At 39.4% G+C, this 11151-nt stretch overlaps 2 protein-coding genes across 2 annotated transcripts; both read right to left on the bottom strand.

Moving 5' to 3' along the window:
* Positions 1-2451: 2451 nt before the first annotated feature.
* On the bottom strand, positions 2452-4050 carry LOC147567194 (uncharacterized). The gene has a single exon (XM_086653807.1). It carries the CDS (start codon positions 3924-3926, stop codon positions 2718-2720), a length of 1209 nt encoding a protein of 402 aa, XP_086509933.1. The 5' UTR covers positions 3927-4050; the 3' UTR covers positions 2452-2717.
* A 4788-nt stretch (positions 4051-8838) lies between these two features.
* Positions 8839-10873, bottom strand: LOC147567193 (uncharacterized). The gene is made up of 4 exons (XM_086657343.1): positions 10336-10873; positions 10085-10230; positions 9376-9915; positions 8839-8862 (listed from the first exon to the last, which is right to left on the bottom strand). Exons 1-4 carry the CDS (start codon positions 10871-10873, stop codon positions 8839-8841), a joined length of 1248 nt encoding a protein of 415 aa, XP_086513469.1.
* Positions 10874-11151: the final 278 nt, after the last annotated feature.

Below are 11151 nucleotides of genomic sequence, written 5' to 3'. Positions count from 1 at the left end.
AATAATCTAGCAGATATGAGATTTGGATTGTAGTTTACCTGATTTTGATCCTTCGATTGTTGAAGTTATTCTGTTTATGATGAAGACTGGTATCTTTGATTCTTTGATGACAGAACATCAGCTTCCTTTTTGCTCTTGATTTCAATTTCTTCTTTGAAAATCGATTATAGGGTTTTGGCTCTGATGCCATGAAAAACTATGAGTTTCTTGAAATTAATTTTGTATTAATCTTCTCAAATCAAATCGTAATTAAATTAATACTCAACTCTCTTTATACAGGTAGAGAGAGAATGTAAATTGAATTCGTTATATAGAGAGAGAGGGAAAACGAACTTAACTAACTAATCAAGTATTAGTTAAAACCCATGTATACGCTATCTGCACACACCACGAGTGCATCTTAACTTTGATCTTCCGGGCGCTTCTCTTGATGTACATGAGTGCTTATAGCTCGGTAGTTATTTTCAGTTGGTAGTTTACTTCATCTTCCTCATTCTCTCATCTTCTCTGTATATCCTCTTACATAGAGAAAGATTGAGAGAGAGAGAGAGAGAGAGAGAAATGCTCGTGGTGACTAGAGGTGGCGGTGGCCGAAATTAGTGGTTGGAAATAGAGCAGACAAGGAAGAAGATGGTTTCTCATGCTCCGCAAAATTGGACAAAATTTACCATTTCAATTTTATATTCTGAAAATTATTCTTATTTCCCAGAGTGTCGGCCTTTATGAATTTGCTAGCCAAAGTTGGAAAATTGTTCACCGCGTTGATCTAATTAGTGATACCAAAACAGATTTAAAAAATCATTAATTAATAAACCTTAATTTACACCGACAAATAATTATTGTAAAATATTGATAATAATTTGTGATGACAAAATCTTTAACTCTACACTTGTTAAAACCTATTATTCAAAACATAAGAAAGGAAGAAAATAATTGAAGTACACCCTCGTGTACATCATTGCTCACCGTATATTTTACTTGACTAATCCAATAAGGGATAATTTTGTCAATCTGCATCCTTTGTAAGGGTGTGAAAAGATGAAATTGTTCTTTCTCCTGATTAAGGTGGTGACCAAAGGTGTACATGTATCATTGTTAGGTAAAGATGGGTCAATATATTCCGATCTACTAGTCCCCATATTAATATTAAAAAAGTGAAGAAGAGAAGATATCAAGAAAGAAGTAAAATTTTGTCCAAGAGGACCAACTAGGTTTAAGAAAATATTATTAATACAGTTGTGTAGCATTTGTGAAAGAATAAACGTGATCACATTTCATTGTACGTTCAAAATTATAATGTTCATTGCTATTTATCATCTTACCGAACAAATAAAAAGTAATCTAATGATTAAGAATCAGTTGTTAAAGATCTTCTTCACTACTGAAAATAAATGAAGCTAGTTATAAATAGGAAAATGTAGTAAGCCAAAAGACATAGAAACATTTCATTCAATGTTATGATTGAATGCTTCTTGATTTGATATAGTAGAAACTAATACAAATTAATAATAGATTGAGATAAACTTGTTTTCTTTTAATAATTCTTGTGTATACAATAGGAGATGTTCTTCCCCTTATATAATTACAAAAGTTACATATATAGAATATATTATATAACGTATTTAGTATATCCCATATATCTCATATATCATATATATCATATATTCAATATATATCCCATATTAAGAGAATATATTCTATATTATGTATATAGAATATATCCTATATTCAACAATATCCCATATATCATATATATCATATATGCAATATATATCCCATATTGAGAAAATATATTCTATATTATGTATATATGCTATATTGAGAGAATATATCCTATATTCAACAGATATGATGTCTTTGGTTAAAAGGAACAGTCGATTTGTTACGCGGTGGGTTTGAGCAACATGAAGGTCATCTCAATTGATAATCGGTGTTAAATCATTGACTTTTGGCTGGTCCATTAGCCAACCATGGTTTATATTTGTCTAACTTTTTAAATATTTTGTGTAATTCGACGTTGTTGCTAACATGTAAGTAACACTACTAATAGTTGACAGTCCTTTGCTGATTTTTTTTTCTTTTAATTTTGTGAGTCTTGTAACTATTCGCCTTATCGGCACTTAATATAATATTTTGCTGCAACCTTCAAAAAAAACTTATATTTGTGCAACTATATACTTTGCACATTAATACTTGGTCATTTCCATAGACTATTTTAACTTACTAGTATATTGTCTAATCGTGATAGCTATATAATCCATCAGTTTTGCCGCAACTAGTCGAAAAAATATCACTTCTTAATTCATATTCTACATTATTTTGAAGAGCTTTTGTATACACATATGTTGTGTTACTTACTTGTGTAACCTTTTTGTAAATAATGAACACTTCAATTCATAAAAATTATTCAGAAGTAAAGTTGTGCAATAATTATGGTGATAAATCGTGAAATGAGCAAAATATATATCCTTTATTGATGATCCTACCAAATAACCACATTTGATGAATTAAAAACAATGCATGACACAACTTACTACAATTGCTTTCAATCTGAAAAGATTAACTGCTTATTACAATGAAACAAAAGCAATGCATATTAATAGCTTAGAAGAAGGGCGTTTTATCCTCCATGAAAAAGTTCTTCTGTGTAAGGTCCATTATTTGAAATTTTCACATTCTTTATAACCTTACCCATTTTTGAACCAATCTTTGTGTTTTTAGTAAAGATGAGGAGGAGGAGGTGATGAATACAAGTAACTAGGTGTAGGGGGTGGTGGTGATTTGTACTTGTAAACCGGAGTTGGTGGTGGGGGAGATTTGTATTTGTAAACTGGAGTTGGCGGAGGTGGTGATTTATACTTGTATACAGGGGTTGGAGGTGGTGGTGACTTATATTTGTATACTGGAGTTGGTGGTGGTGGTGACTTATATTTGTAGACTGGAGTTGGTGGTGGAGGTGACTTGTACTTGTAGACTGGAGTTGGTGGTGGAGGTGACTTGTACTTGTAGACTGGAGTTGGTGGTGGTGGGGACTTGTATTTGTAGACTGGAGTTGGTGGTGGTGGGGACTTGTATTTGTATACAGGGGTTGGTGGTGGCGGTGACTTGTATTTGTAGACTGGAGTTGGAGGTGGTGGTGATTTATATTTGTACACTGGAGTAGGAGGAGGAGGTGACTTGTATTTGTACACTGGAGTAGGAGGTGGTGGTGACTTGTATTTGTAAACAGGAGTTGGTGGAGGTGGTGATTTGTACTTGTAAACTGGAGTGGGAGGGGGTGGTGATTTGTACTTGTATACGGGGGTAGGTGGCGGTGGTGATTTGTACTTGTAAACGGGGGTAGGTGGCGGTGGTGATTTGTACTTGTAAACGGGGGTTGGTGGTGGTGGGGACTTGTACTTATAAACGGGAGTTGGAGGAGGTGGTGATTTGTACTTGTATACAGGAGTAGGTGGTGGTGGTGATTTGTACTTGTATACAGGAGTTGGAGGAGGTGGTGATTTGTACTTGTATACAGGGGTTGGTGGTGGTGGGGACTTGTACTTGTAAACAGGAGTTGGAGGAGGTGGTGATTTGTACTTGTATACAGGGGTAGGTGGTGGTGGTGATTTGTACTTGTATACAGGAGTAGGTGGTGGTGGTGATTTGTACTTATAAATCGGAGTTGGAGGTGGTGGTGACTTATATTTGTAGACTGGAGTTGGAGGTGGAGGTGACTTGTACTTGTAAACAGGTGTAGGTGGGGGTGGTGATTTGTAGTGATAAGGGGGAGAAGGATGCACCTTTGGCACAGGTGGTGGTGGAGAAGAGTACAAATAACCATTAGCTATGATCTCTAATGGCAAATTGAGAGAAATCAAAACAACTAAGAAGGTGGTAATGAAGGAAGCCATTGAGGCTCCTTTTCTTGCTCCTATTACTACCATATCTTAATGGGTTTTGGTTATGATCTTAAGCTACCTGTCTCATGCCTTTATATAGCTTGGTCTTTTGTCTATATTCACCTACTGATTGATTTAAATCAAAAGAAAAAGAAATAGACAGACAAAAAAGAAGGTGGATTGTTTGATTGAATTGGTCTATATTGTTGTTAAATTGACTCTGCTCTTTTGGCTCTATGGATGCAAGCTAAGCAAACAAATCAAAGAAATAACATACTCAAAGTTTTACTGCTTAAATTTTGTAGTACAATTATTGAAAGGAATTCAACAGTCTCCCTATCTTTTATTTAGTGAGTTTCCAGGGTCCTTCCATGGACCCGGCGGCTTCTTTTATCTTTCTCTCTCTTACTTTCTCTCTCCTACTTTCTCTCTCCTTACCAAGCATCAGTAGGGCATCAGTAGGTTGAAATTGGTTGAAAAATGCTAGATTTTGTGGACACTTGTTATTTGATAATTAAAGCAACTGTACGTTCCCATGCAGAGTGAGGAAAAAGCACCGAGTGATATAAAACTTGTGGTCCATCATCTCACATGGATAGTAGATCCCCTTAAACGATGCACTCTCCTTTAGGTGTAGACTCCCTGTTGTACTCCCCCTAATGGGACCAGGGACACTCTGATCTTTCACATTTTTAACTATGAAAAGATCAAAATACCCCTACTCCTGTTAGCCACCCCAGCAACGCAACCATGTATGTCAGGTAGCACTTGTGGAAGTCCCTCAATTATGTTTGCTTCCCACAATATCCATGTACCATATAAAACACAACTTCACTTTTTGTTTTAGACCCAAGTAGGGATGGGATAACGGCCCGAAAACCCGCTTGGGTCCACCCGGGTCCGTTATATCACGGGGTAATTTTCGCCTAAGCTGCTTATTTTGGCCGTCACAGTTAGGTACCGCGGGTACCCAATACCCGTGACAAGAAAAGCCCGGCCCGTTAGCCGGGTAATTAGCAGTCGGGAAATGGTCATAGCCCTTTGACAGGGTGACCGTACCGATTAACCCGTCCGATTAAAGACTGATGGTTAATACCGATAGGCCCGACCCTTTGACCGGGTGACCGTACCGATTAACCCGCCCGCTACCGGTAGTAAATTAGGGTTAATCCAACGGTTGATATTTGGAGCTAATCGAGTATGATGCACAACCATTGGATTAAAATCCTAGAGTCCAGAATATTCTACCCTCCTCTATATAAACCATCTAAACACCTCCCTTCCTTTCATTTGCCGCACCTTCATCTGAATCATCTCTCTCGCTCCCGCCCTCCATTCATCAGTTCGTCTGTTTTAAGTTGTAAACAACTAACCCTAGTTTGTTCTTCACTTCATGTTCATCTCTCTGCCTTCCCTTTTCGTATCTCTCGACTCTCTTCTTCACTTCAAGTTCATCTCTCTGTAATGTTACTTTTTTCGTTGAAAGTATTGTAATCTTACTTGTAAATTGTAAATGACTAAGTGGTATTTAAAAGTATAAGAATAGTTAATGAAATCTCAGAATTTTAACCTTTCATTTAGGTATTATTTAATTTTAAATTAGGTGGTTTGGCCCGATACCGTCCGAACGATACTGGTGAGTACCGACCGGTCTCTAGCTTACAAGCTGGATTTGGTCAATGGAAATGTTGATTTTGACCGGACGAACTGAGTAAATAGGAGAACATTGATTTTGAGTGCCCGACCGAGACCGACCGATGAAGTGAAGGCCCGCGGTCGGCCCCTTCTGACCGATTCCCACCCCTAGACCCAAGGGACACCAAAGTGTTATCCTTCTTGTTACATCTAAAAAGAAAATCTCCCAAAATAGATTTTACTTCCTAATTTTTTACTTTCCTCTTTTTTTTTTTTATAATGATAAACGGGAGAACCCCGAACCGGATACAGTGAAATAAGAATAAAAAAACAGCAAAGAAATCAAATTACATCATTTCATTAGCCCTACCCTTTCCTCATTCTCACTGTCCCTCTAGAGTCCGCATTAACAATGTTGACTAATGTTCAAGTGAGTTACGCCCAATCCTAGCTTCATCTTTGACAAGTAATCAGCAGCTTGGTGTACTTCTCTGTAGACATGAAAAACTCGAAAACTCCGAATTGGCTCTTAAGCCTCTGAACTCTCTACCATGAACGCCTCGCCCTCCATGGTAGTTTCTGATGTGGTTTGCAAGAAGTAACTTGATATTCATCGAATCAAGTCCAAGCTCAACTTCCTGGAGCCCGGCACTAAGTGCTAACTCCAATCCCAACTCAACACCCTGCAACTCATGTATAAAGATAGTCTGTCCATCAACCTGACCTGTGGTTGCTCTAACAATAGTCCCCTCCGAATCTCGAATAATGGCTTCATACCCCGCGTCCACTTCGTTCAGTGCACCATCGGTATTAATCATATATCTCCATGCCATCGGCCGAGTCCATTTACAACGACTTTTGAAGAGAGATAGTAAGCTTCCAGCGATTGATGGTCCTCTAATTCTCCTCCGCTTCTTCAAACCGTTTGGTAATGGTATTCAGCTTGATCCGCACTTCATCACAAATAGTGTGAATAATCAACCCCGACGCCATGACATTGCTTCTAAACATCCTGTTATTTTGCTCCTTCCAAATATGATAGACATAGGCATTTAAAAGCAACCGACCCACTCGGGCAGTAATAGAAATCCCACCAAAGTGATTAATACACCACTGTAACTCCTCTTCCCAATCAACAACACAAACTCTCTGAAATCCCATCCTGAGTAATAGCGATTCCCATATATTCTTTGTGGCCGAACAACCAAAGAATAGGTAGAAATCGGTTTCTTCATCTCCTCCACAAAATATACAGGTAGTGTCTATAACCATACCCCAACTAGCCAGAAGAGATCTGGTTTTGAGGCGTCTTCTAAAGGCAAGCCACGTGATGAAACAATGTTTGGGTATACCACCCGGTGACCATACTAAGGAAGTCCAGCTCAATCGATTTCCTCTAGGTCGAATTACTTCATACGTCTCTTTGAGGGTAAACTCTCCATTCTGGTTAGGCTTCCAGATCACCTCATCTCTGAGAGTACTATCTACCACCACCTCTCTAGCCTCGACCTCTATAGTCCCTAACATAGCTGCAATATGAGTAGGAAAAATCCAGCCTGGCTGCCCAATGAACTGAGAGACCCATTCAGCTAAATGTAGGTGAGAATTATATATATACCCCTCATCAAAAACATCATAAAAAAGGCCACGAGGATGCCATAAATCAGTCTAGAATTTAGTTTCATGACCATCCCCCAAAGAAGTGCAAACCAGTCGTTGAGTGTCAGCCTGCTGGCTAGGATCCAACGCCAACACCAAGAGTTGTTAGTCAGGGCTGTTAAGGTCCAGAAATGCTAATCTTTGATGAGATTATTTCTCACCCAATCAACCCACAAAGTCGTCTTACCACTAACCAAATCCCATACATGACGAAGGTTTGACGCCTCAAATAACACCTCGATATTACGAAACCCCAGGCCTCCTTCGTTGCTTGTGTAATAAAGGCTTTCCCAACCAATGGGAGCTCTCTTACACCCCATATCCGCACCAGACCAAAGAAACTTACTAAAGATGGAATTGATATCATTCATGACTCTCTTGGGAATAACAAACACCGCTGTCTAATATAACAACATGTTGTTCAATACCACCTTTATAAGAAGAACACGTCCACGAACGATAAAAACGACTCTTCCAAGAATGGATTCGTCCCTTAATTTTATCAATCAGCGGAATACAGTGACTATAGGTGAGACTAGAAGATATAAGAGCAAGTCCAATGGGGAGCGGTCCCGGGCCCTTAATTCAAATTAAGAGCCCTGGATACCCCATCCTCCCCATTGGAGTGGAAATGGTCCCGGGCGAAGGGCTGAGGGAAATAAGGGTCGGCCCCTAGCTCCCCAAGGAACCGTTGGGGCTCCCCAACGGTCACATTTGGGAGCAAATCCCACCGTTGGATCACATCGAACGGTGGGATTATTTTTTTTTTCTTTTTTTTGTAGAAAAAAAAATAAAAATAACTCATTAATTTAAAAACTTAAAAATTCATTAAAAAACTTAAAAAAAAACTTGAACTTAAAATAATCCTACACATTAATTAAAAAACTTAAAGAACTTAAACTTAAAAGATCTATTCGTTGTCGTTAGTTCTCGTATTCCACACGTGTTCAACAAGATCTGCCTTCAACAGGGTGTGGATGTCAATGTTGAATAAAAAAGATCTATTTGTTGTAACATTAAGAGATCATCATCATCTCTTTCTTCATCCCATGCATCTTGTTCAACCATCATGTTGAATAAAAAAGAACAGTGTTGCATTTTAGAAAAGATAGAGGGTATAGGAAGAGAGTTTGATAAGTTTGTAGACAAAGAAGAAATGAAATTGATTTGAGTTTGTAGAGAAAGAGAGTTGTATTTATAGAGAAAAAAAGTTGATAAAAAATTTAATATGGTGGTTGGAAGGGTAAAAAAGAGATCAATTCAAAATTCAAATTTAAGGGCCGCTCCCCATTGGAGCTGATTTTGAGGGTCTGAGCCCGGGCCCTTAAATTTGAATGAAAAGGTGAATTAAGGGCCCTGGGACCGGGACTCATTGGACTTGCTTTAAGAGGCAAGCCCAAGTACCGAATAGGCAGAGAACCCGTGCCGAATTCCAGGATGGTAGTGATGTCACTCTGACCTTGAGCCGAAAGACCAGCAAAGAAGATAGTGCTCTTAAGCACGTTAGTCTGCAACCCAATCGCCCCATGAAAACTAGTTAACACACCCTTTAGAGATTGAGCCGATCCCATGTCTCCTCGAAAGAAGACCATCAGATCGTCTGCAAAACAAAGGTGAGTAACTTTCGGAGCTAGACACTGAGGGTGTAGCAGAGACCGACCTGCTATTTCCTCTCGATCAATAAGAACTGCGAATATTTCCATCATTAAGACAAAGAAATGTGGAGATATTGGACAACCTTGCCGTTGACCCCGCTTCCCATCAAAATAACCACGGGCTTCGCCATTGACCAAAATGGAAAATTTAGACGTAGTAACACAAGCCCGTATCATTTTATGAATATCCTTGGAAAATGAAACTTACGAAGGACTGAGAATAGAGAAGACCAACGGACTGTGTCATATGCCTTCTTAAGGTCAATCTTAACCGTACACCGAGCTGGACCAGTGGGTTGATGGTAATTCCGAACAATCTCATGGGCTAGCATGATAAAGCCCATGAGATTGTCCTGAATAGTACGGCCAGGAATAAAGGTTGATTGATTCGGGTTGATCATCGAATAAATAACTCCCTTCATCCGTATAGTAAGTATTTTGGTAATGCATTTATACAACACATTACAACAAGATATCGGTCTAAAGTCTGACACTGAAGTAGCATTATCGATTTTAGGAATAAGAGTGACAAAAGTAGAGTCTACCTCCTTGAGAAGTTTTCCAGAGCTGAAGAAATTCTGAATAGCCTCTACAAAATCATCTCCCACGATCGACCAACATGCCTTAAAAAAGTATGAAGAGAACCAATCCGGCCCCGGCGATCGATCAGAACCAATAGTCTGTAAAGCAGCAAATATCTCATCTCTAGTCAGCCTCGTAATGAGAAGACCTCCTTCAGCTTCCGTAAGCGGGCGTGAGAACTCCACATTAGATATATGATCTAATGCTTCAATATCTTCGTCCCCTCGACCAAATAAGTCCCGATAAAAATCCACACAAATATTAGCTATTTCCACTAGATCCTCGACCGTCGAACCATCCTCCCTGGTGAGTCGAGTTTTAGGATTCCGAGATTTCCGCTCTTTGATAGAATTATGGAAATATGCTTTATTGCTGTCATCAAGAGTGAGCCATTCAACTTTAGCGCGTTGTCGGAGCATTGTCGTTTCAGGCCGAACAACGTTACCATAGTTTTCAGTAGCTACTCTCTCTTGCCTCCGTAAAACTGGGTTTGCTGGATCTACCTACAATTGAACCTGCACTGAATGTAAAAAAATTCCGATTAATGGTTACCTGGTTCGTCACCCCACTGAACTGATCTTTCTTTCATTCATTCAACCGAGCTTTCAAAGCTTTGAGCTTTGTCACCATATGAAACATCATCGGGTTACCCCGTATTGACACCTTCCATACATCAGCAACAAGAGCTCTGAACATGGGGTCCTCCGTCCAGGAATTAAAGTACCAGAACAGAGTACGCCTATGTATGTTGGGCTCAGCAAGCGGTATAATAATAGGAGAGTGGTCTGAATCCCCAGCCAGTGGAAAATCTGCTTTGGCTAGAGGATAACAAGTCAGCCAACCAATAATGATAAGAGCCCGATCAATCTTGGAACTGATGTTTGCAACTCTCATCTGCCTATTAGATCAAGTATAAAAATAACCTGTATACGAGCAATCAAACAGTCCCAAATTGGTAATACAATCAAACGTCTCATTAGAACCTTGAGATGATGAGTTATTACCACCTGTCTTCTCATTGGACAACATCATGGTATTGAAGTCACCTAGTACTAACCACTGAGCCTCAGAACCCGTCATAAGATACTCAAGGTCCCTCCAAAGCTTCCAGCGATGAACAATATTATTACTTCCGTACACCACTACCATATGAAAACTTAAGCCATCTGGAAACCAAACACCACCTGCAATAACTTGCCCTCTAACATGGGACACAGTGAAATCAACCCTACTAGCGTCCCATGTAATCCAAATCCGGCCTCCCGGAACAGCCACATAATTATCAATAAACGTCCAACTAGAATTAAGACTACGCTGCATACGAGTCTTGTTTATCTGCTGGACATGAGCTTCTAGCAAGCCACACAAACCAATATGATTCAATCTCACAAAATCACGCACACTCTTCGTACGGAGAGAGTCGTTAAGACCTCTCACGTTCCAACATGCGAGATCAATCATTAAACTAATGTGGGGTTATGAGAAAGTCCTTCCAGACTCTCGGAGGTGCATAAAAGGAGCTGTTGACCCTCCATTGGATGGGTTGTGTCCTCTTGTTGAGGTTCCGGCTCACAAGAAATATCACTATTTTCTAAGGTTTCCTGCACAAGACAACAAGGCGAAGAACGAGTTACCAGTTTGATGTCGGTTGTTCCCACTCTTGCTAGCTTGATTGTGTATTGGTAACCTCTTCGGAATTTTCCTTCTTTCCTGTTCCACTCTATCCATATGTCCCAGAC

This window comes from Eschscholzia californica, unplaced genomic scaffold (genome assembly GCF_041429995.1).
Source record: "Eschscholzia californica isolate CP2 unplaced genomic scaffold, dmEscCali1.0.p SCAF_1, whole genome shotgun sequence".
Taxonomy (NCBI): Eukaryota; Viridiplantae; Streptophyta; class Magnoliopsida; order Ranunculales; family Papaveraceae; genus Eschscholzia; species Eschscholzia californica.
This window is presented reverse-complemented; position numbering and strand designations above follow the sequence as displayed.